This window comes from Doryrhamphus excisus, linkage group LG3 (genome assembly GCF_037039965.1).
Source record: "Doryrhamphus excisus strain RoL-2023G ecotype Guam linkage group LG3, RoL_Dexc_Guam_v1.1, whole genome shotgun sequence".
In the NCBI taxonomy this organism is placed as follows: domain Eukaryota; kingdom Metazoa; phylum Chordata; class Actinopteri; order Syngnathiformes; family Syngnathidae; genus Doryrhamphus; species Doryrhamphus excisus.
In genome coordinates this window covers 14,633,367-14,660,423 of record NC_136359.1, presented here as the reverse complement: position 1 = coordinate 14,660,423, position 27,057 = coordinate 14,633,367, and the positions used below count along the sequence as shown (strand labels likewise).

General features: G+C 40.4%; 1 protein-coding gene across 3 annotated transcripts; it reads right to left on the bottom strand.

The window, feature by feature from the left end:
- On the bottom strand, window positions 1–26,740 carry LOC131128294 (uncharacterized). 3 transcript variants are annotated; one of them, XM_058071003.2, is made up of 16 exons: window positions 26,323–26,740; window positions 12,224–12,279; window positions 11,989–12,101; window positions 11,648–11,722; window positions 8,164–8,301; window positions 7,693–7,770; window positions 7,468–7,619; window positions 7,235–7,289; window positions 6,520–6,594; window positions 6,338–6,446; window positions 4,488–5,015; window positions 3,696–4,124; window positions 3,523–3,618; window positions 3,312–3,439; window positions 1,103–1,154; window positions 1–982 (listed from the first exon to the last, which is right to left on the bottom strand). In XM_058071003.2, exons 1-16 carry the CDS (start codon window positions 26,412–26,414, stop codon window positions 846–848), a joined length of 2,313 nt encoding a protein of 770 aa, XP_057926986.2. In that variant the 5' UTR covers window positions 26,415–26,740; the 3' UTR covers window positions 1–845. The 3 variants fall into 3 exon arrangements, with proteins under 3 accessions (XP_057926986.2, XP_057926987.2, XP_057926988.2); XM_058071004.2 differs by having other exon boundaries at window positions 3,696–4,121; window positions 26,323–26,738; XM_058071005.2 differs by lacking the exon at window positions 26,323–26,740 and adding an exon at window positions 26,010–26,155.
- Between the last annotated feature and the right edge of the window lie 317 nt (window positions 26,741–27,057).

The window sequence follows — 27,057 nt, the reverse complement described above, 5'->3', positions numbered from 1 at the left end:
TTTAGGAGAAAATCATTTTAATAAAATTGTTTGTATATGCTCCAACTTTGCAAGTCTGGCGTAAATACAAAGCACACTCTAACAACCATACAATACACATTACACAACCCCAAAAGAAATAATTGTTGTCGCTATACATTTTTATATACAGTTTATAATTAGAATATTTTAGCTGATTACACCACTGAAGATGTTTTTTCGGATTATATTTGTGTTAATAAAATTCTATTCAAATATCCAGGAGGGGGGGAAAAAGACAGCTTAATGAAAGTAAGTCTAGACATCACCATGACAACAAAACAGCATGGTCTCAAAGAGTGACACAGGTAAATACGGAGCCTTTCAACTCTGCTTGTTTATCCACTGTTGTCTTTCTTGGTGGCTAATCAAGATAGGTTGAAAGGTTGTCAGTAACAAATATAGAACTGTAAAATATCTCAGGAAAGCCAAGGAAGATGATTACAAGTTCAGGTGTACATCTTATACTGTATATTACCAGAGAAGAGAAGTATGTTTTTGTAATGTACGACACAAAGAAGAGAAGGGAATGCTTATTATGTTTGGATCAAAACATAACTATACACGATAAAGATCTATTCTTATAAGCAAAGCAAGTTTGTGATAATTTGTTATGGTGATGTGATCCCGCCTACTAACATTCCTTCAGGAAATAACTTTTGGTCCAAGAAAAAAGTCCTGATTGTTTGTAAAAATATTAAGTTTCTCTTTTTTTCATCAATAGAACAATAAAATACAATCATATTTTTTTTGTAGTGGGAAGAAGAAGGTTAAACTGAGGGATGATGGCGCCCCTGAGAGTGTGAATATGTGTGTACGTGTGCATGTTATATGGTCTCTACATAATTGGCAGGGAACAATCCTTGGTGGCCATCTTTGCTCCACCCCCTCCACCAAGCTTTGTCCACCGTTTCCACGTCCCGGATGATGTCACCAGGTTCAAAGGAGATCTCTGATTCGTCCTCTGTGGGAACCGCAAGATAATATGCTGTGAAAACCCACTAATCACACGGTAATTATGGTAAGTGGAGGCACTTTAAGTGCATGCACAGGCGAAATTATTATCCCCTAAATGGAATCTTACCTGCTTGGTAGTCGTACAGAGCTCGAACACACATTTGTCGCTCAGATGAAACCTTGAGTACAGAGGAAACAGACATTGTAATTACAAATCACAATGAAATTAAATTGATAACATCTTTGAAGATGGTTTTCGTCTTTTGTTACAGCAGAAAAATCATGATAAACTACGAACTCACAATTTGACCCAAAGGTCGTACAGTATGTGGAGGTGGGTGGGGGTGGAGCTCTCATTTAAAAAGCACAAAACTGTGAGATGTCAGAAAATCTTGCAGACTAAAAAATGAAAGCATACAAGAACCACTTTGATATTAAATATGCAAAGACGTAAGCTGCATCTCAGCTTTGTGTTGAAAGGGTACACTCTGAACTGGTTGTTAGTCAATCGCAGGGCACATATAGACAAACATTCACAAGAAAGTCGTCCCTTGCAATATCTGCGTTTTGATTGTGTCACGGTACGGCTTGAGAGCTTTGCGGTGCGACCCCAGGATGCAGAGAGCAGGACCAAATGCAGGTAAATAATATTTATTCTGTGCCACAGCAGCAGAAGAAAAAGCAACTCAGGTAGCAGACGGACAAACGACAATGATCCCACACAGGGCGACGCACACACCTGAACTTAATAGACACTCAAATTAGGGACAGGTGTGGGTGACTAAGACAAAGGAGGCAGACAAGGCAAAACAGGAAGTCAAAGACAAAATAAGAGCGTGCAAAAAGGAAACCAAAACCCAGACCGGAAACTCAAACCCAAACTGTCACTTGGGAACCCCCACAGGGCGTGACATGTTGCTTCCTATTGGTTGACTATTAGTCAGACAAAGGTATATGTAATAGTCCACTTGGCATCAGTAATGTAATATAAATAATAAATACCATCACACAGCATACATCACACAGGGAAAATAAGTATTCCTCCAAGAAAGTGTGGAAATGGTTAAGTTTTGAGGTCTTTCTATCCATCTTTGCACACTCCGTTTGAAACCCTTTCTTAAGTTTAGAATACAGTAAATAAATTGGTGGCTAACAAGTTAGCTCGCGAGCTTGCTAAAGTTTAAAGCCATGGGCATCTCTTGTGTTCCTGTCGTGATCTCACAGCTTGAACAGTTGAACAATATGGAATGTGGTGTGAACAAACAATAACAGGAGTGATAAGGTGACTTACTACAGGGGTGTTATTTCATGTCTACCGGGCTCGGGTAAAAAAGATTGTATTTAGCCATAAATAGGTTTTATATGCTGTAAATACAAGAATATTCAATTTATTACTATTGAATCCTACTTTGCAGCATAAGACTTATTGTTGCCTGGTCTGGAACCAGTTTACGATAGACAAGGGATGGTTGTATAACTTTTTCCACAACTTTTTCTTTCATATTTCATATATTAATGCTACTAAAATAACACTATATTCATAATATTACATTATTAGTGCCAAAATTACTACTTCTTCATGGTAGATTCCAACTTTTCTCTTAATATTTTGACTTTATTCTTGTAAAATTACTGTTGATTCATCCATGTTTGAAATTGTTGGGTTTTTTTTTTGTTAAAATTTATTTTCAAAGTGTGCCGTGGGCCAATTAAAACATTTAAAAATTTCTTATTGTGATACCACAAAACGGTGATCATTATCATAATCATTATTTTTACATCCATTATTTCTAAAGGTGAAAATAATAACTTCTCCACTTATAACTATATATTCACTAGAGGTAGGTGGAACTGTATATGAATCTATAGAAGCGACATAAACTTGCATAAAGTTTGCATTCAATTAAAGTGAGCAGCAGTTTAACAGCCCGTTCTAAAAGAAGAGTTTATTATGAGCATGTCGGTCATTGATTCACATCTGGAACTTAACAACCTGCAGGAATGTCACAATTATGGTGTAACTGGTTGAAGCAGGTGGAAAAGCAGCCACCAGCGCAGGCAGAAATGCCAGAAAAACTTTTTTAGTGGCAAAATAATTGAAAGTCTCCGTCTCAGCACAGGAACACTAACAAAGATTTAAAAAAAACACATTCAACTAAGAAATAAATGGAGTCAGATTTTATACTGTATCTATAATATTATATTTTTTTCTGTAGTTAATGCCATTATGCATTTTTTTTATTTTTATTCACTTTTGATGTAGTAAGTCATGTAAGTCATGCATTTTTGTGTGGACTTTTTTGGTGAGCTTTACCGAATGACCGTCAGCATCTTACCCCTTGTCCGTTTTCGGAGATCTCCTTTTCGTCAATGATGTCATCGCTCTCTGCAGTGTTATGAAGGTCATAGCACCCGCTCAACTCTGGGGAGCTGATTTCAGCATCGGACGGGCTCAAAGATCTCTCTGAAGAAGATGAGAGCGGAAATCATTGATCACCAAATGGGCTGATAATCTTTATGTAATACCGGCTTGTATGTAAAACAAACCAATGCCATTGTGGTCTTGTTCGTCTCCATTTGTGAAGCCATTGGTTGATAGGACCTCCGTCTCAAGCTTTACTGTCTGACAAATGTCTTCCTCATCTGAAATGATGAATATGTTTTGTATAACAGATAATGTCATAACTAATACAGTATCATAAAAATTGTGTTTTCGTCACCTGCATGATGTGACTCTTCTTTTTCAGAAAGTTCAACAGGTTCATCTGTGGTTTGACCATCTTCAAAATGGTCATTCTGCTCTTTATATTGAGTGGACTCCTCGTCATCCTCCGGGAACTCTTCAATTGCGTCCACTGGGGATACAGGCTCCACCTCCTGCTCTGATTTTCCCTCCTGCTGCTCCATCTGCTCCGCCTTCTCCTCCTCCTCCTGCAGCTGCCCTTCTGGCTCAGTCTGGCCTGGTTCTTCAGGGCAGGCACAAGGTTGTTGCTGTACCTCAGCTTCCTCCTCATTGTTCACCTCCATGTCTTCCCGCTCCTTCTCCTCATCATCTTCTTCCTCATCTTCTTCCAGCAGTACAGCTTGTGCTTTGTATCCAGTATTTGAGAGCAGATCAGTGTGCACCAGCATGGCGGTATGGAGGTCTGCTAGGTGATAAGTATAAAAAAATGTATAAAAAAAAAAACATGATTAAAAGCCAGACCCTTTGAGTGTAACTTTGAAGTTTAGCATGATAAGTGTATATAGGTTTATACGTTAAGGTTCAAAAGTAATCTTTAATTGTGACTGGCCTGTAGCAATATGGCTCTGTGGAGCAAAACTCTGATTCATAGTCTGTTGGCAGCATTAGCTGTCTGGAATGTTGTGGAGTCAACTTTGGCAAAAGCATCCATGCAACGTTCTAATTTATTTTATCAAACAAAAATAGGTGACATGATTGTTTACCAAACAGATTAAGGCAGTAAGAAGTTTGCTTTTTTGCAGTTTTTAAATCGAGCTGATCACCTCACCAGTGTTAGACTGTGGTATCTCAGGAAGAGGAGATGTTGGGGGCTGTGGAGGTGGACCCTCAAAGCAGAAAGTTGAGTCCTCTGGGTCGGTTGGTGTATTTGGGGGTGAGGGTGGCAGAACCGCAGGGTGTGCCTGTAACAGGTTTCTTGTTTCCAAGTCGGGGAATGAGCAAACTCCCAGATTGAAGGAGGCTGGTGGTGCAGAGGGCTCTGTAGGTGATGGAGCTTTGGTCTCAACAACAGGCTGCTGGTCTGCCGGGGGTATGACGGGCACGGCTGAAGCCGGAGGAGTGTCACGGATTGGGGATGTGGGCGTTGAAACTGGCGCTTTGGTCATGGAAGGAGAGGTGAGAGGGCGGAAAATGGGGCTTGTTGGAGGAGATGTGGCACTGATGTGGGAAGGTGAGGCCCGTGAGAAGGGGGAGACAAGGGGAGAGCTGTGAGGCGAGGATGGTGTGCTGTTGTCTGCTCTGGAGAAGATGAAAGCAGTGTCGGTCAGGCTGCGTTGGTAACGTCTGAATGGTTTACCTGGAGAAAAAAGAAAAACAAAGATATTGTATTTTTAACTATAATCACAATTGCACAGTTTATTACATCCATGTGGGAACAATCGTTGCATGGCAGAATGTACGAAGCACCATCAATGTACCCCAAAGTCTAATAAATTGCAGTCAGGTCCACTATATAGTCTTCTTGGCAGTTGTGAACAGAGGGTAAAATTTCCCCATAAGGGAGAGAAAGGACATGGAGCTCAAACCAAAATAGACACACACAAAGTGGCCTTACAATTACAATTTGCCAACATGTTTGGTCATGTCATATGTTATTTTTCCACTTTTCTGACCAATAAACATTGTTAGAGTGTTGTATGCTCATGTTAAACAAAGCCAAAGTTTCAGATAATGAGGGTTGCGCATTTGGAAGTGAGCACTGAAAGAAGTTTGGGATGGCGCTGAACACTCGGTTTCGGAGAGCTTTTTCTAAAACGGACTGCTTATGACATCACAGGGAGCCAGGCTTCCTTATAAGGGCATGTGCTGTAGGCCAGATATGCTCTAGGACTTCCCTCTCCACAGCTCTGCTTTGCCCTTTTTATGGTTGTTATCTATGGCTCCCAGGAAATCTTTCTACAAGGCAAGGTCAGGCAAAAGTGGTTGTAGTTGGTGATTCCCAGCAAGAGAAAAATATTTTCTGTCAATGACATTTCACACGGGACGTGAAATATCCGGCTAACTTTTGCTAGAGCCAGAAGCAGCGCGCTATTGCTGTGAAAGGTGCATTAATGTCAGACACACTACGCTGCTGTGTGTCCATGGAGGTGAGGAAAACCACAACACTGGCCAGGAAAAGCTGTTCGGTCTCGTCGGGAAAGGTGGATTAATGTCAGACAAACTATGCCTGCACTCAGTAAACGCAGACCTACGTTACCACGAGATAACAGGGGTCTTCAGCAAGTAGCTCATGTGCTTCCAGTAGCTTGTAACCAACCACTTTTCAATTATCTCTCCAAAGGCTTTATTCATTTATCAACTCCTATACCCACAAAATTAGAAAGTAGGGTTCGGCAGTAGTCTGAAGTACTTGGGAGTGTGTTTTTAGAAGTTTTAGAAATCCAAGGAAATACAGCTGGAATAGGTGCAGATTCTGGAAGATCTAGAAAGTTTTCTGTGTGGGTTATTGTGTCTAGCTGCTCTATAGGAGTCCACAACTCAATACAAAGGGCCAAATAATTAGCATAATAGGTCCACTTTTAAGTTAAGAGAGTGTTTGTTTTCCTGTGGAAAATGCTTCACTTATTTTCATACTCAAGAAGTGAATTATTTCTTAATCATTGTGTTGTGGATCCAAACCAGAGCGTGATGATCCAGGGCTGGTCGGACTTTGTGACGACGATGACGACAGTTGCCTGAAGAACTCCCGAGGGTTCATGGAGCGTTGGGACACTAACACTGCTGCCTCCTGTGAGTCATAATGAAATCTAAATGTTGCAGCTTGCCATGTTAGTGGTAAGTATAATTGACTTTCTACTTACAGCTGCCTTTTCGATGGACTCGCTCCTTCTTAGACAAGCCCTCATATCTTCCTCATGTTCCCTCTTCTCTTGCTCCTGTCGTGGTGGAAAACACAAGAGCTCCTTTATGCATATGTGGCAAGACTTTTGGTCTTTTGGTTTGTGCTAGGGTTAAAATGCCAAATTACTGTAAGAGAATATCTGCGATATTTGAGTGTTTTGTTATTATGAAATGTATGTAGTTGCTTGAAAATAAAAACAAATAACTGAAAATGGGAGATTGTTTTTAATAAAGACAAAATGGATGTTAAATGTGCATTCATACAATTCATTCCTCATTTAAATGAATTTTGCTTTGCTTTCTGCACGTGCAACTATAATTATCCTCTATTAAATGTGTGTTAATATGTGTGTTAATATTTCTGGGTGTCTGGAATAGATTGATGTATTAGTTTTTTGTACATTTTGGTTTTCGTCTGACCTTTAGGAACAGACTCATGATGAAAACTGAAGTTTCACTGTATAAAATATGGAGGTGCTTAAAAATTTCCCAGATAAGCTCCATGATATTATGTGGACCCAACATAAATGCACATATTTTGTAAATCAGCATTTGAACACAATAGATTGCCTTTCCAATTTTAGGAATCTAGCAATACAGTCATTATGCTACTCAAATAAATTTCATTTGATTGTGCCATTTCTTTCATAATTTCTTTCCAATCACATGACTAACCCATCTTGATTTCTCCTTTCTACGCAGTTCTTCCTCTTGTTCTGCTTGCTTCTGCCTAAAAGACAGGAATACAACATTTGTTAGAAAAGAGCCGAAACATTCATTGCATTAACACAAATGTAATTTAATTTTAGCAAGATTGAATACATTTCGCAAAGCAAAGCAGACAACATTTTTGTTCAAAATGTTTCCACAGGGAGGCTATAGTGATTAGAGACGGCCATTGCTCTCACCTTTGCTCCTCAATCATCCGTAGTTTCTCATTCATTTTCCGATCTCTTTCTTCTGCATCTTTCCGTTCCTTTAAAACTCGTTCTCTCTCAAGCCGCCGTCTCTCTTCTGTAGCACGTCTCCTTTCCTCTTCCTTTCTCTGTTCTTCCTCTCGCTGAAAACGAAAAAAAATTAAGGTGAATATGACAACGGTATTGTATATGAAAAAGGCTATTAAAAACAAATACCTCTGCACGTGCCCAGAAGGAATCTCTGTTTATGAGTCTCATTTCCATTGCAGCATTTGTCTTTCTGTAGTTTGTACCCTACAGTGTAAAAAAATATATATTAATAACTGCAATAATAAACATCATTTTAAATGAATAGCTCTTACAGTGCATCCTATGTAAAAGTGTTCTTAGATTGTATGGATGTACCTAATGAAGTGGCCAGTAAATGAATAAACATACATGTATAGTCTGCCGTAAATCTAGTCACCTGTAAATTGTAGTCATTTGGAAAGATTAAAAAAGTTACAGGAGTAGACTATTTATTGAAAGGTTACAAATACATGTCAATCACAATGGAGGTTGAATTATGTTGACTGCAACGATACATGTGTTTTGATATGAAGATATACAACAGAAATGCAAGGTTTTTATAAACAAAGTATCTGCCTCCATCTAGTGGACATAATAGGTATTGCCCGCTATACTCACAACAATGTCCTCCCTCTCTGAAGACCTGGAGCTCTTCTTGGCCCACTGAGGAGGAGCATGGGTCTTGCTGAGCTCTGCTCTTATCATCTCCTCTGTCATGTCGTCTGCTTTTTGTGCACTAATGAAAGCGTGCGCCTCCTAGCACATAGAGAATGGAGGACAGCAATTAGGGTATGACAAATGTGAATATAATGTTACATACTATAGCTTCTCATGCTCGCACACAACAGTCCCATACACAAGTGCGCAAGGGGGCCTCTGGTGGTTTTCACTTGGACGGATTTGAAGTTATGCACTCAACTTGGAGCCAAACTGTTGTGCAACTGCTTCAGTGGTGAGGATGGTGGGAGAGAGAAAGAAAATAAAGTCTCTCTCAGTTGGGAGTGCTGAGATTTGGAAGTTTTAAGACAGAAGAGGGAACAATAGAACAGAGCAGGTGTTACACATGGCTTGAACTCCTGTTCTGTATGCAAATATTCAAATATACTGTATCAGCTCTTGGGAGACGAAGGCCAGGCTTGTTTATGAAAGGACGTGGTGGTGAATCACAGCTTTAAGTGGAAGGCAACTGACAATCACAATGAAGGTGTGCCTTTTAAAACAATTCACTGTCACATGCCAACTGTGCACAATCTAGTTGAGACTAAAATCCACAAATCTGCAGCCATATGAGATAACTGTGAGAGGTATGAAACGGTTCAAAGTACTAAAGTAAAAAATGACAATGTTTTCTCACTGCTGAAAGAAGTATCTTTGTATGAGTCATTAACTGTATGGGAACGATAGAACCAATTATCATGTGTAATGTGGGTGTTAATGACGTAATGTTCAGATAACGGTATGATGCGTTGCAGCTTGACATTGACATAGTTAAGATAGTAGAACAAACATCAGATGAACAACTTGGTCTTGGGTTTCAAAGTCATGACAAATCCACTGGAACCTGAGCAAGTGAATGCCCAGCCTCAATAAAGGATGTTAAATAAACAAGGTGTACTTATTAAAACTATGAATTATACATGTTAATACAAACATTAATGGCACTCCCCTTTTGGGGTCAAACAACAAATATTTTTTTTGTACAATCTGTTGTCTGAAACCAGTATTGTTAAAATGGGCTAGGCAGTGACTGTGTTCTTATATTTTCTTGGGTAAAAAAAAAAGTATAATTGAAGACAACACCAGCATGTTTACTTTAATGTAATTAAAGAGGACCTATTGTGCATTTCTCACTTTTCTGACCTATAAATGTAGATAGAATGTTGTATTCTCGTGTTAAATGATGCCAAAGTTTCAGATAATTAAGTTTGCCTATTTGGAAGGGAGCCCTGAAAGAAGTTTGGGATGGCTCAAAACACTCTGTTTCAAAAGGCGTGGTAAAACTGCCCCTCTGTGACATCACAAAGAGGCAGACTTCCTTATATGGTTCATAGTTAGGAAGCACTTTGGGCATGTGATCAAACTCAATACAAAGGGATGCAAAATGAGCATTATAGGTCCCCTTTAAAGAATATTTGCAAAGCATCTGCGTCTGTGCTCAAATTTGTTCTTGCATGGGCTGTGATTCACTTCATGAAAATCAGCCAACTTGTTTCAGCATTGGTTTGCCCCACAGACTAACAACTGGCGATAAAACAGGAGTCTGAAGAGTTCTTGAACTGACACTCCAACCAAGCAATAGAGGACTAAAGACTAAAGCTTGTTACAAAGTGCTTCCGGCTTTGTGCTTGCGCTTTACTTACAATAGAAGCACAGTTGTATGTTGGGAACCAAATCCTCCTCCTGCATTACCTGTGGCCGACTGCCAACCAGGCTGTCATGAGGTCTAATACAAGTCCAATATAAAGTCAAATGTTATGAAAGCATTCAACACGCCTCATGGCGTCATTGCTTGTTTCTTTACCCTTTTTGTATCTACTTTCTCATCTCCCACCCCTTGTCCCAGGATTGCGTCTGTTATTTGAGCGTAAATGTGCAACAATGGAAACATCTGCACTCTATTCATATGTTAGCTTTCATAACTCACTGCCACACTGGAGAGTATGGAACACACCCAGGACTCGCCTTGACAAAAAACCCCTTTGGCCAGCTGAGACATGCAATATATAGAAAGTAAGACAAAGAAAGACAGATAGATGCAGACGATAGAATTCAGAACTGAGTAAAGACTCTGTTATCTATTCCCATTCAGTATCACAGGTGAGCTGGAGCCTATCCCAGCTGAGTTTGGGTGAAAGGCCGGGTACACTCTGGATTTAATGCACAATAAATGAAAATGAACTGGATACTTTTGCTGGTTTCAATATATTGCCATGTGCATGCATGTGTCTATTTTACTTGTCTCTTTGGTCCAAACAGACAGGAAGAGGATTCACTCTTTGTGCATTAGTTTTAGCCCCTTGGCGGCTTTGTAGATTGAGATTTTTGTCCATCATATAATCTTTTTGTCTGGGTGAGTGCAGAAGAGTGTCACGTAGTAGAAATTAAATGAGGAGATTGCAATATATTGTCATGTGTTTTAATTGTATTTAAATCTTGTTTCGTCTCAAAGACCCAATCTTGTGTATCATCTCGTCTTGGGAACTGAGTGTTATTGTTTTTAATGTATGTTTTTTAAAATGTTCTACAAGTGATTAATATTTAATAATGTCAAAGTGTACTTAAAACACGAAACAGTTTTATGCTGGTTACAGTTTCTCTTTCTGCTGTTCCCCCTGACAATAACTGCTTTGGCATTTGAACAAAACAATTTGAATCTCAGTTGCACCGGATAATGATAACGTCAGTTTATATTCATATTCAAGTTTCGCCGTAGAGAAGATAAAAATCTCCATAGATCACAATGATTTTGTCAATGTTCCATGCAAAGACACACAAGCACACAAAAGAGTTTTGGTGGTCTCAGACGGTGGCTCACAAAGGCCCAGACTTGACATTCCCAGTTGGAAAAAAAAAACAACAACAAACATTCCACATAGTCGACTTGGTGATGCCTTTATATGGAAACTCGTAAACCTTGGGGTCAGCCACGCTCACTACTAAACAAACAGTGATCAAGATGCACAAACACAGAGGAGTCGCTCTACTATAGAAACTATAGGAGTAGTCCCCCCCTGACACTTCTTCCTCACAATAATGTTTCCTCTCCGGCTTGTCACCACTGGCCTCATCCGTGAAGTAGCACAAACAATAAATCTTTTAACACCAAGGTTAGCCTAAATTTTCTCCTGGTATCAGTGTGGCCACAAACAACCAACACAGGAATAAGACAGGAAGTTCAGTGAGCACAGGAAACTTACAGAACAATACTAAGTCTACTTGAGTGTGTAAATATAGTGCACAAAGCCTTAAAAATGTCCTTCTTTGGGGGAATTTGAGAATTTTAAACTGCACAGTGTAAAACAAAAGTAACCAACTACTATATTGGTTTGACAGTTGTCAACCCTAAATGTTTAAAAACTGAAAACAATCTGCTCTACTCAACCTTGAAGAATTGTTTGATGGCTGGAATGTGTCCGGCACATTCTGTCCTGCGGAATTCTTCCACATGTTCACCGACCTGCAAACAAACACAGGATACAAACATTTAAGTTCATTCCATACTTCTATCCTGGGGAGATAGACATAGAGACAATGGGAGTCACAATGCTAACATTGGAAGCATTTACAGATTATTTAACATACCATATATGTAATTAACTATTTAAGATTCTATTGTATTATTTCATATTATTTTATAATACCTCCTCCACAGCTTTTGTATATAATTTACAGTAAATCAACTTTTTGTCCTTTTTTTGCAGTGTGCTAGTTCATGTATCTTACCCAGACAATCATTGCAATGCGGGGGCCTCCTGTGTCTGCACTTCCCACTCTGCATAGTCCATATTGTGGCTTGGATGCATGGAACTTGCTGACCAACTCTGTAACACCGCCCACTTGTCACAGAAAGACACATTTTTACACTTGAGTATGCTGTCATTGTTACAAATAGAGGACGTTTGTAACACATGTGAGTACATTAAGATGACGAGCATGACTGAGATTTTGTCAAACGTACCTCCCGAGTCAGCGAGTTTCAACTTGTTTGTCAGTCCTTCGTATACAAATAATGCCCTGGGGACACACAAAGACAAACACAGAGGTCAGGCTCACACATCTGTTGTATTGACAGGCAGAATAGTGCAGATTGACAGCTCCAAAATTCACAGGGACTACAATTGGTCATCGCTGTCACATCCAAAACTAAAAGGAAACATATGGGTCCAACATGTGTGTTGTCTATCACTGTGAAAGCCAGAGCCACATGTGCATGAGTGCATTTTGTGCCAAAAGCATCAAAACACAATGACAATGACTTGCACCCTTTTTTGCAGTGTGCACTTTGCACGATGATAATCAGAAGTACAGACATCTATGTGTTTGCTTCATAGATAGATGAATCCTAAAAGTGAAATAAAGTAAAAAAGCAGATTATAAAGCCAGGTTATGACATCTTGAAAATGAAAATGTGTTTGAACCACGCCCTTATGTCTGTCATGCAGGCCAAAACGGGAATCTTACTCCCTCTCGTTGATGTGATGCATCAAAACATAAAAATGCATACAAGTGAGTAAAACTGCTGTTTCTCTCTTTTGAACAATATTTTCTGTCTTTTAAGTGTGAATGTCAAGATGACACAGGTCAAATCCAAGCCAGGCGACACTCATATGCCTGTACAAGCACACGTTCACCAATCCTGATTTATTTATGTGACCTTACAAATTGTCCAGCAGAGAGATGAAGTATCAGGCCTTTCCACAACTCTGTGTATGTGAGAACAAATGTGTTTATGAGGTAATCTTTTTGTACTGAGAACATAAATGTTTCTAAACAGATTAATTTTGGGTTGAACATACATTGGAATGTGCGTGTGTCTGCGTCTGACTGCATGTCTCTGTAAATGTTCCCCTCTGACTCCTGAGGGAATGTCAATAACATCTGGAGCTGGGTAGGGACTGCACAGGGCCACCAGCAGCTATTACGACAGGCCAAAGGTGAAGGAGCAGTGTATGTGTGTGTATATGTGTATGTGTACGCGTGTGTGTATGTATGAATGAGAAGGTATTGTTTAAATATTCAGCTTAATGAAACGTTCCAAAACTGTATCACAAGAAACCTCTGTTCCATCAGAAGTTGTGTATAGATCAGCTGAATATGAAAACAATATCTTACAATTAAATGTTATTTACTTGCATATTGCACAATTAATTGCCGGATCGTTCCCTAAATGTTCTGAACTCCTGTTTCTATGTCATCTTTAGACCACAAACGAGCTGAGACTAAAGGTTGTAGTAAAGTTTTTATTAACACTACACAATGTCAGTAGCTGCATGCCCAGTATCATGAATGGTCAGCATCCAGCAGCTTTATTTACCGCTACATGTACTTTAAAATGTTGGTTGCGCAACTCCTTTGCTGGTGTGAAACTCCTGCGTGTTACACTTGCAGTACTCCCGTAATCAGCCGTATTATTGCTGTCTTAGCAGTTGGCACCTCATCGGTATTAAAACACTGGTTTTGTTGCTGCTGCATTAAGAAATGTACTTGTGCCTTAAGGGCTGTATAGTTATGATATGGTTTCCTGTGCAATTCATCAAGACACATTATCATAAATGCATAAGTAATGTCATTGCGATTTAGGATGATTTAAAAACAAAAGTGTAATAATATCACTAGAGGACACAAAAATATTATTTGAGACACAGCAGTATTCATATCTCTGAGCAATCACACAATAACAGCTCACAAAAGAGCCAGCCTAATTAGCATCTTGGTATAAAAGGTCAGTGTCCGCACAATGAACAAAGGCTGGACAAAGTCAATCTGTGTGTGTTCTGAGGACACAATTACTATATTGTTTGTTCTACTGAACGCACTGCATGCAGAGAGCATGAAGAGGCAGGCCACTTCTCCCTGACTTTTTACTATGCTGGTAATTGTTAATATTAACTGAGTGCACAGCTTTATAGAGCAGGATAATATGAATGTATTGTTACGAGTATACAGCAGCACTGCAATAAATCTTGCATCGATGACTGGTACAATTTTATGGAATGTCTTCGAGACAGGTGTTGATTCCTTTTATTGGATGTTTTGGAGACAACAATTGGCGGTGCTGCCCCACTGTGAAATAAGCCTGAACGGAAAAATTATGTAAGAGAACGTACCGTCTCTAAAATAGCATTCCTTGGTACAGGGTAAAGTACAAAATTGATCATGCTGGTGGTCTTTCACAAGTACTATATATGCCATATATGGATATGAGAAGCAGCCAGGTATGTCAAAAGTAAAAGCTAACAAGATGACAGTGTTACAGAAGGCATCAGTCGAATTTATCAGATTTAAACAACAATCATTCCTTGAGCATTAACCAAAGTCGAGCAAATGCCATGCAATTTAGTGAGACCACATTCTCCAGGGGTCTCCAGCATTATGGATAAGCACCAGAGGTCAGTCATAAACAACAACACTGAAGCATTAGTCTTAACAGCAACCAGAATTAGGACTCAAATCCACTTTTACTGCACTTCGAGAAATTCCAAAAGGTCACTACAGACATGAGGTCGTGGTCAGTCATGGCTAGACGTCAGCATGGTGTTAAGTCCATGTGCAAATTCTTCACCCACAGCTAACAAGCTTGCACATGAGGTTACAATGTGATGTTGAGACTTGACCAGAGTCAGGTCTGCAGGTTTCATCTTCCAGGACAAGCTCACAAGCACAGGCATTTCAGTTTGTTGAAGATTTGTAGCAATGTGTGCAGAGGCTGACATCACATTAGAAAACGTTGGCAGTTTCTTACCAATAAATGAATGTGCTTCCCAATTTCAGACACGTGTATTTACTTACATGGCTTAAGGTTTGCAGCTTTTATACAAGACGCTGAATTTCATTATATCGTCATATCGTGATACATGCCAAAAATAATATTCTAAGGTCAATATTGCCCCACCCTAGTGTAAAACAAACGCAAGCACAACATAAGTGAGGGTCTTTTTAAGACGACCACTGAAGTTGTGAAAGCTTAATGTGAAGGAACGATGACTACCAACAACTCAGATAGGTCCAGGCTGAGATTCAAACCTGGAACATTGTGAGGCCGATGTTCTAAGCACATTCCCGCAATGCAGTTCAAGTACATATTTTCCTTAGGTGTTATTTGGATTTCTGAGTAACTTTCCCTGGTTTGCAGTTGAGGTCATGAGCATCACAACATTTTTAAAGCACATGCAGAGGTAGATAAAGCTGCTGGATGCTGACCTCTCGTGATTCTTCAAATGTAGCTACTGCCATCTTTTGGATTTGATAAAGAATACATCAGGAGGTTGCCTACAGCCATAGCTGTTAATGCCAATATTTGTTGACCCGATGCTATCTAGAAACCATACACCATTTGCGGTACTATATTCTTAGATTTTATATAATCTCTGAATGTGGGAAATGTGCCTAAGCAGACAATGTTTTCTGTCATTTTGTATGGGTTTCCTTACATTCCTATAAAATATGATATGTGAAACCTTTTGAAAGAGTTTGCAGGCAGTTCTCAGGAACAAAAGCAGTTATTAAATAAAGCTGTCATCATGTGTTTTTACTAGTGTTGTCGGTATAAAACATCTTCAACAATGATGGAAAATAAATTCCATGTTTCCAGGCATGCAAGACCAATGTCATTCATAAATCAAGTCAAGTATTTATATTACAGTACCAATGGATTACATCAAAAGTCGTTGCCAAATTGAACCCTGCCGGGTACGTCTAAAACAGGCTGCTTCAACAAGATATGTGCAGAAGGCAGAAGCAGACATGGCAATCCAAGCAACAAACAGCCAACCCAACTCACATATTTCTGCACATGTAGCTTTATTAATGGGGGAAAATGAGTCATTTCTGTACTGCAGCCATGCAGCTTTGAATCGGGCCAGCTACAGTACAACTTTAGAAGAGGGGAACAGAAGAGACGTGGGAGGAGCTGAAGTGAGGAAAACACCATGATGTCATGGTCTTAACAATGATAAATGAAACCTGTGCATGCATGGCTACCACTGCCAAGCCCTTTAGTGCAGCCATGAACAAATAAACAAGAAAATAAAACAGAGACAGGCACAGTATAATGTAAAACATGTTTTCAAATCTTGCTCTTGAGTATTTAGAAATCCATTTATCTCCGATGACAGAAAAATCCTTCAGGATCAACAGTATTATTAATTGATGTCATGTGTGCCAGCAGCGGAAGAATGAAAGTTGTGTGGTTATGTAAACTGTTCTGCAGATTGATTAAGTGTATGTGAAAAGAAAGACTTGCGAAAACAGATGCTCGTCTGTCATTTCTTTACTCCTGGAGAAGATAAGGAACCATTTATGGTCATTTCGATGTGGTACCTGTCAATAACTTCTCTGACACTGTGTGTATGCGTACGTATGTGTGCACACACAGATAGCATGCAACTTATAATACGCCTTCTGTATGGATTAGGTACAGAAATAGATGGTGTGGAAAATACGGTATTCAGAGGTTTTTATTAACCCAAACTCCTCAGCCCAAAGACATATTTATAGGTATATTAGATTATAAGTCATAAAAATATCCACAAGGTGGCAGAAGGGCATTTGGTAAGAGCCTTGCATGAGTCTTTAACATGTAAAAACACACTCAACAGCAAGGAACAAGTGAAACACCATGAAGGACTGTAAGTATGCAGAAAGTTACGCATTGTAGAGAAATTTTAACATGTGCACACGCCCGCATACTTGTGCACGTATGCACACACACAAATGTGAATTTTTTTATAACAAATAATTCAATTTGTTGATAATGTGTTAAACCCAGTCACCCCTTAGTTTGATTTAGGGCTGACCTGGGAGTCAAGTGCTATTTTTAGCCTTGAGTCTACCTTTGTGTCTATGTTGTAGTAAGAAGTCGGAGACATCCCCACGGCACACTGTGCTCATTTCCTCTCTCCAAACATGGGTAAAAGAAATCCTGCCAAAATCCAGCATGAAGAAAAAAAAGTCTATTTCCTCTTTTTGTCCAGCGTGCTACTCACATCATACCCCCTGTGACTCATAAGAGTTTAGTATCTATGTGGCAGACGCATTCCTCTATCTACAGAAATGCAGTATGTTGGTGAACATACACACATTTGGAGATAGCGGTGATCTCAGTCGTTCAAATTTATGTATTTTCCATGACAGTTTGCTTAAATACATAGAGTGAATAGGAAACCAGATTCGTCTGTTTTTAGTACTGTATAGTTGGCTATATGACCTATGAGAGCAGCAGTTGATGCATTGGTCAATACTGACTGATGAACATATTTTCCAGGGTGGGCCTCCCCAAGAGATCGTTACTGACCAAATGAATTTTATTTTAAATTGCAAAACTGCTGCATAAAGGAAGAACAGCAAGTGAAAAAAACTGTCATAAAAAAATAATATTAATAATATTGTGCTCTGTGGGTTGAAATGCTGAAGGGGCTTGCCTGGAATGCTGATGGGAGGGAAAGGAACTTGTTTAGGAGTGGACAAACAACACAAATGAGTAATTAAATCAGTTCCAAGACCCAGTGAGAGGAGAACAACCCACTTGATGCTGAGGCAGGCAGGATGCAAAGGGAAAGAATGCATGTTTGTTATAAATTAAGTTTTAGAATGGTCACTGTGTTCAAATAAAGTTATAATAAAATAAAAATAGAAAAATACATAAAATCAGTAAAAAATAAAGCTTAATAGATATGAGACCTGCACTTAATGACATAAATCAAATGAAAAGTCGTGTATGGCAGGATGGATTGTTCACACAACATTGTGTGCTGAATTTTAGCTGTGAGTTAATCTGCAGATAACACAGAGGTTGCGTAAGAAGACTTCCAATGTACTAATTAGACAGCTAACAAATTTCTTTCTGTGTAATCTAATTGCTAAACACAGCATATTTAGTCTCATGGAGGAATTCGATTCCAGGAATTGACCAGTACATCATTGTTGACAGGATTGGAAGCAGGATTAAATAAAGCTGGTTTTATTCAGCAGTCCACAATTTCCACATGTCAAAAGCCAAGTACATTCCCTCAAATATACAACTTAACTTACATACTGTTCAAAACAACATTGATTAAGACTATATAAGACTTTAAAAATAAAGCTGCTTCTCCACTGCAGAGTTTCAGCTGTATTGTATCAGTTTAGGCCTAACAATACTTAGTATGGGTGTCACGACACACTCAGTTCAATCAGTTCAATCCCACAGAGGCAGAACACTTCCACTTGGCATTATCACACCAGGGCCAATTAGTTGTGAGAGATCATGGAGGCCATTACTTCTTTGACGCAAATGTGGTAGCCCTAGACCAACACCTGGAAATGCATCAATGCTCCCAGTAGCACCTGTCACTCCTTCAGCCACCCATCAGTAGCTGAGCATTCCTGACCCACAGCGTTGTTCCAATGAGTCTGCTTCTTGGACAGCGTCTCACCTCTTCAGACCAATCTCAACGCCAGAAACTCCATCTTTGCCTGTATTGTGGTAACCAGCGAAACTATCCGAACGCTCCGGATCTTCGTCGAGCTCAAGCCAGTTTTGCTTGATAGCAAGCCAATAAGCTTGCTGAGGTCAAGCTCTGGGCTCCTAAGGAGGTACACTCTTTTCTCGATTTCTCCAGCCAGCCCATGGAATACAGTGACCTCCGCCAAGTGTTTAGTAAAGACCGGGCTCAGACTCTTCCTCCGCACCGACCGTATGACTGCACCATTAAATTACTTCAGGAGGTTTATTTACCAAAGGCCAAGTTATATAACATGTCTGGACAAGAGGCACTAAGAGATTACATTTCAGCATCTATGACTTCTGGCCGCATTCGACCCTTGTCTTCGCCTCTGGGGAAAGGTCCCTTCATCCTTGCATTGATTGTGATGGCCTCAACGAAATGACTTTTAGTAATAAGCATCTGATTCCTCTGATGCATTCTCTTCCTTACATTTGGCTAAGGTCAACGCCTTCCATTTGGTGAGAGTTAGGAGGGGTATGAGTCGAAGTTTAACATGCCAAAGGGGCGCTTTGACTACCTTTTCATGCCATGTGACCAATGTGCAAGCCATCCAGAGTCTCATTAATGACGATATTCTTTTTTTTCCAGAGAATTGCAAGTACATTTCTGTCATATCCGCGTGGTCCTGAAACATCTGCTGGAGAACCGCCTTTGCGTCAAGACAAAAGAGATGTGAATTTCATTCATCCACCATTTCATTTCTGGGGTACATCGTAGAGAAAGCCAAGTTCCAGGCTGTAGAGGATTGGCCTTCTCCTTCAACAAGGAACCCACAGAGGTTCTTGGGGTTTGTTCATTTTTATTTGTAACTTCAGAAGCAACACAGAACCTCTTACTTCTTCCATCCACGAAGGAACCTTTTGTTTGGGCCCCAGAGTATTTACTATTGCATCTGTGCTTACTCACCCAAACTCTGCTTTGCAATTTTTGTTGAAGTGGACGCAGCCAGAGGCTTCTTCTTGTGTCGCCTCACCACTGCTGACTATGACATGGAGAACAGGAAACTGCTGGACATTGTTCTTTCTTTGCACGAATTTTAGGCTCCGGCTGGATGGCGCATCTTTTCCATCTTTGTTGGTAACGGATCATAAGAACCTTCCTGCATCAGGACAGTGCAAAACTTGTGCAAAAGTTGGTCCCTTTTCCTGATCCGATTTGAACCTCCAGAATACCGGGTCCTGCTGAGGTGGATGATTGAGGCGGAGAAGATCGTACCTGCAGACTGGGTGGTTTGTGCAGTCTAGTGGAAGGTGGAGAGAAGGGTGTCCAATGCTGTGGCTGAAGTGGAGGTTACCAAGGGTTTGTCAGAGCTAAGGTCAGAGGTTCTGCAGTGGGGACACTCATCCAAGGTGGCCTGTCACCCAGGAGTGAGGCAAACCCAGTTCGCTGTTGTTCAGAGGTTTTGGTGGCCAGTGATGACCTCTGAGGTCAGGGAGTTTGCACCAGGAACAAGTCTTCTGACCATCCGCCTGTTGGACTCCTTGCAGCCACTGCCCATCCCTCAACGCCCTTGGACACATATCACAATGGACTCCATCACTGGCCTCCCGCCTTCACGTTGCAACACAGTGATTCTCATTGTGGGCGACTAGTTCTCAAAGATGGCACAAATCATCGTTTTGTCCACCTCGCTGCAGGTGTTTTGAGGATGGATTGTACCAAGTTTACTGTGGAAGCAAGTGCTGCTAAAGCTACAAACACATGGAACCGCCATGTTAAGTGTCAGGTACACAGATGCTGTGCTGTGTATATGTACATTTTATGTTTTAATGTCCCATATTTATGTATTATTGCCAATCTTGGGTGAATTAGATGTTTTTCCATTTGGGAGAAAAAAATAAAACAGCAGTGTCTTTACAATCACCAACAACAATCTGTGAATATCCCAGGTTGTGCTGTTTCCATTTTATTCAATATAGTGAGGAATGTAAAATGTTGTTTAAAATATAGGATCCATGTCATGATGCACAAGACATTTAGGAACTGAAAAGAGGGTAAGGAGTATAAATGGTGATGCTGACAGCAATGAATGGATGGTTGCTAAGGGGGCAAAGGAGTATGTGTATTATTGGGGGCAAGTGTTAAAGGAAATGCTCTAAAGGGGGCACATTGTCCTTACTGTAACATGGAGGAGAGGATGGAAATTTTGATTGAAGAATTAACTTGAAACCAAAAGAGTAAAATAATGAGGGAGTAAATAGGGGGACAAAGGTGGGAGGAGTGGGGGAGAGGAAACAGGACAAAGGAGTGATAAACTCTCTAAAATTGAAGGCTGTTGGGATTACATTGGCATTTCCTGTACATGTTATCCCACACAGTACACCACACACACACACACACAAACACAGCCCATCATCCCATCTATAACAGGATCATTAAAACATCTTATCTTTAACTATTTCCATGTAAACAATGTCAGATGTTTCTGCTTAATGCTTTAATCTCCGTCCTGCTGCTCACTCCTCCACCTGTGCTCCTCCTCCACTTCATCATCATCATCACTGTCTCTCTGACATTCCCCGTGGACCACCCAGCATTTCTTTATTCCGTATCTTTTACCAAGAGTGTGCTTGTCCATTCATTTTATGACCCATTGCCAACCTCTCTTCTCATCTCCACCATTGAGTCTGCCTTAACAAACAACCTAATGTTCCCACCCGGGTTGCCATGACAACATAGACCCCAGACTCTCCTCCCTTTCCCCACTCGCAAGTGAACAAACATGACAGCTTGAAGACCCCGGTTAAGTTTGATTTTGCTGCACGTAGAGTGTCAGTAGGGCTGGGCTGGCCCAATATTTGTTCCACAAACTGAATTTAGGCAAAAGTCAAAGCCAAGTATGTGTGCAAAGTTTTATTATCATGTATACAATCTTATAGAAAATACCAGCTTTTTTTAAATAAATGCAGAAAAAGTTGAATATATTTCAATCTTCAGTGCAATCACTCTGCACTCATGGGTTAGCGGCCATGATTCCCATGACACAGACGCTAAACATGGTTAATACTGTCTTTATACAGCAACCTTTATACTGTCTTTTTTGCTATCCACTCTCGCTATGCAGCCTCCCCTCCTCATTATCTACACGGGGATCACCGATGGCTTGCCATAGCGAAGGGGTGCTCAAAGCTAACAGCTGCTCTCAAGTGTAAACTATGGAGTAAGTTATCTACGTATGTCTTAGGATGACGACCAGGGGTCGACTCTTTGTGACCATGGCAGACATCTATCCATCCACCACTAGTCCACTGTGCGGCCATGGCAAACATACTGTATCGCAGACAAATTCATGTACAGTACTGTTATTTACTCTGAGTAAACATTTAAATAAGCGCTTCATTGCTCCTTTCATCATTTCCATGTCCAAGCTTAGAAATACTCCACAAACAGCTTCTATTTTGTCTACCCCACTTCCTGTTCCCCTGTTGAACTTCCTGGTGCTTTCCCATCTTAGGTATTGTTCCTACCATTTTTACACATCAGACAAACCATTTTGAAAGATACACTTAATTAAAAGACTTCTGTGTCATATGGGTTGGTCACAGGTGTCATAAAAAGTCTCATACACTGAAAACAATCTTATTGTGCTTCTGATGGATGAAGATACTAAAAGTTACTTTTAGTGTCAGTGTGTCTGTTCACAGCACCACACATAGGTGTGCCTTGGGTATTACATCGTTTTCACTCAGTGATTCGTTCTCATCTGGATGCAACTCCTTTTGATCTCAGATTCACACGATGAGAAGGATAGATTATATGATGAAGCGATCCGTCAACATCTAAGCCAAGAGAGTACAATTACACACCAGCCTTGTGTATCATGGGTGTCACTTTTGACAGCTCGGTCATTAAGGTGCTGACGAAAAATAGAATATGCACAAGAAGGTTTTGGTTACTTCTTCTTCTCACTGCACTGGTTTCCCCCTGGAGTGAGGAAAACACCTTTCCATGAGCATCTAGACTCACTGGTGTCACTTTGTTTCTGCAGGTGTGTGCGTGTGTGTGTTCATCTGACATGTAACTTTACACTCATGGTTACTCATGCATGGACATGTGGAAAATCTGGCAGCAACACCTCTGCTCACATTAATGTCAACATGAGAGTGCCAATACAGCAGACAGGAGGACAAAAGAGGGTAGAACCTTGAGTATTGAATGCATGCATGAGGATGATCAAGACAACATAACTTTATGAGTCAGTAAATGATTAATTATCAAAAAAACAAACAAAAAAAGGTGTCTTGGCAAAGGTAATGAATACCCATTCATATCTTGAAGGTTTTATTTGGAATAAACATTGTCACCATAGTGATTGAGAATGAGTGACTGCCTGACTATAATAACTGGAATATTGTGAAATGCAAGCACACCATAAGCTTTGTTTGTGTGTCTGTGTATTGTTGAAAGAAGACATCCACAAAGGTCTGTTTTCACAGCAATCACATTACAAAGGCCCACAGTTACCTCAATATAGCCCCCCCCACACACACACACACACACATTTGTGATGACTACAGGGTCAAATTAATCAGTGGCCTCAAATCAGCTTAACACTGACACAATGCTGCAAACATTTTTTGTCAGCTGACCCACACATACACACATTTTTACTGAACTGACTAATCTTGGCAGGAATACGCCTTCACTGGCTGCTCTGTTGAAAATTAATACAATGTGCAAACCATAACCGCTTTCCGAGGAATTTTAGAAACATGGAAAGCTGGGACTATTTGCCATTTGAGAACTAAGGTTTTACTACTGTGCCTTTAAAACGGAATCACCCTGGTAAACAAGCATAAAATACAGATACCGTAAATCAGGGGTTTCCAAACTTTTTCCACTGAGGGGTGTATCCTTAAAATCTAAAGTTGCAGGGGGACACTTTTGTCCCCCTTTTGTCTGCCTTTTTACTTGTATTTTTTCCGAGGGGTTTAATTTTACTTCTACATAGTGCCACGGGCCAATAAAAAATAAGCCGCAAAATCACCGTAAATAATTTTTTTATAGTGAGGGAACTCACCTAGGAGACCAGGGTTCAATTCCACCCTCGGCCATCTCTGTGTGGAGTTTGCATATATGGGTTTTCTCCAGGTACTCCGGTTTCCTCCCACATTCCAAAAACATGCTAGGTTAATTGGGGACTCCAAATTGTCCATAAGTATGAATGTGAGTGTGAATGGTTGTTTGTCTATATGTGCCCCGTGATTGGCTGGCGACCAGTCCAGTGTGTAACCCGCCTCTCACCCAAAGACAGCTGGGATAGGCTCCAGCACCCCCGCGACCCTCGTGAGGATAAGCGGTAAAAATGAATGATGAATGAATAGTCAGGGAATGTGGTACTATTTTCAAGCAAGCGATAATTGGACAGAAAATTTGAAAAAACTTTAGCTATAACAACTTCATTTACTAACTTTAACTCATACAATCCCATCCATTTTTAAGACATCACTCTCAGTATATATACATAATATTGTGTTCTAAGGCTATAACATGATACATACCAAAAGTAAGAATAGACTCGGAAAAAATAGTTTGTTTCTACCTTTTTCCATTATTTAGCAATCAGCAGTAGAACACTGGTAATTTGGAATGCATGAGAAAGTCGGACAAGAACTATCTCTCTTTAAGCACATGGTCATTAACAAGAACGTCCCATCTCCTCAGGATGACATCATTTCATTCACATTGTCTCACTTTATGTGAGATTCCACATTGAACTGTAAAGTCCATTTTTATTGGCGAATTCTGCCAATTCCGAAATAATAGGGTCCTATGTAATAATAAGACTCCACCTGCAGCGTATGTGAAACCTGCAACCTGACACCAGCTCATCACCATGGTGACACACCCAAACTCTCATCACTGATTCAGCTCAATACTCTTTCATTTCATACTATTTCCATGTTGAATGAGGCACACACAAACCTGCTATACTTCTGAACGATTGAAGGTATCCTTAATTACAAGTTGTGGCTCAGCCAAACCCCAACATATGTGCTCATGTGGGAGTAGGGCATGGGATGACATCCAGCTCTGTTTCATCTCCTCCTGCCTTCCTACACTCATCTTTCCATGACGCTATGCAGACATGAGCTGTGTGAATTAACCTTGACTGGCTCAAAACTGAAATGAAAGCATTCCGGCAATGTTAATTTTCCTTTCTTTTGTGCATTTAATCCATGTTCATCATCATGTTGGAGATTGGACCCCATGCGATACCTTTGTAATGATGTTCCACTAATCCTCTCATTGGATTGTTTGGCTTTACAACCTGCTGGCTGGCAAACAATCCTGCATACATAAACACATCCTCTATCAACTGCGAGGGACACAATGAAGTCATGAGTCAAAGACAATAGTACTCTGGTTATTGCTGGATGGGAGTATGTATAATGAATGCAGGCGCTATCAAAGCGAGACCTACCCTATTGTTCGGCCTTGAGGTGCTACAGTACCAATGAGAAACAGGCCCTTTGTCTGACTTGGACAATAATGTGGGCCATCTCAAATGCCAACGAGGTTATGCAATTCGGAATCTGAAAAATATTAGGCCCCTAACATCACACAAATGTTTGAAGTGCCGCTACGAGAGATGTCAGACCGCATCAGACCAGTAGAAATTACATTTAAGTACAGGTTTGGCGCATTCATTCATTCAATACGCTTTTGTTGTTCAAAGTTAATATGAAGAATTTAGATTTTTACCTTTTATGATTGTTTGTTTGTTTCTTTCGGTTGCATTTTGTAAGATTGCCTGTACAGAAAACCCTTTTTGGTAATGACTCTGGAAGAGATTATGCAGTTGGGCAGTATCTTGGAAAGGATTGCGTTCTATTTGAGAGAGAACCAGGACAATTGTTAAAGGGGCGGAGTCTAATTCTGTCAGCACTACACTGATGTCACACTGATGTTTTCTAATATTTTGCATAATAGTAACAACAACAACAAACGCTTGAATAATGTCAATTTCAGCTCTGATATTGGAGGTCATTTGTGCAGGCATATTTAATTACTGAACTAGGGAATGTTATATATTAGTAATTAGTACCCTAGAATGAAAAATAAATTCTCTTTTTTAAGTACATGGAAACTGAATTCACTTACTGTACTTTGTCCTGCTTCTTTTCTACACCAATTAACAATGGATCATTTTGTGGAGGCTGTCCACTTAATTAAAAGGTCCTTTCATGAAACATGACCAAAAGCCTGCACAGGACGAGAAACGTGATCGTGGCAGCAAAGAATCCAGCTTCAGATTACCTTGAGGGAGAGGAAGCCAAGTGAGTCATGCGGTGGCTGCGCTCTGCGTGCGTAATGAACGACCACCATCACCTCCTCTCAATACACAGTCCAGAAGGAGGTCTGCTAAATACCCTTAAAGTTGCATTTACAGTATATATGTGTGGCACCTCGTAAAAAACAGTCCACGCTGCGTGCAGCACCTTGCAGAGCAACAATTTTGCTCATTGGATTAATGGAAATAAAGCCTCCAATTACGCAACTGTGGACGTCAGCAAACGCCTCATTCAGTAACATGAAACGGCATACAAGTTTGATTCTACATGGTACTTACCAGTTAGTAGATGAGCGAGGGTTGAGGATGTCCTCCTTGGCCGTGAGCAGGGATAAACTATAGGTATCAAGATTGACCGTTTGCATGCTCATGGTGGTGCCTCAAGTCTCCAAGACCACTCCTGCAGGCTCGTCTCCTTTCTCTCTGAGTCCCCTGACTTGTGATAGGGGTCCGACTATTTGCTGGAAGCCACAGCGGAACAACCACCACGGTCGTTCTCGCCCTCAGCAAAGAAAAAAAAATACGTCCCGTCACGAAAGCCTACACGCAGGTTGCATGCAACTTGGGCTCAAATTTCAAAGTGGAACAGACTGCACTATGTATCCACAGTGTGGAAGAGGCTATGCACTCCGGCTTTGTGCAAAAAGAGGAGGCAGCCAGCGAAATAAGTTTTCAGCAAAAGCCCCACCTCCTGTTGAGTGAGTGGGAAGCATAATGACTTCACAGCCTGGGTCATACATCATGATACACACAACCTTTATGACTGCACTGCTAGCTGCACTTCCTGGAAGATGCACGTGCCCTGACAGTACAACCAATTAACAACAAAAGGCACTTTTCATATATATGTACACAAAAGCAACAATTAGGCAACAGGGTGAATGAACACCTTTAACAGTGCCATGACAAGGTGTGGGGCAGCCATCTGCCTCGACCAGCTAGACTGCAAGAGAGAAGTTGGTAGCAAAGTGCAGGCTACTACAATATTATAATATAAAATATATATAAAATATA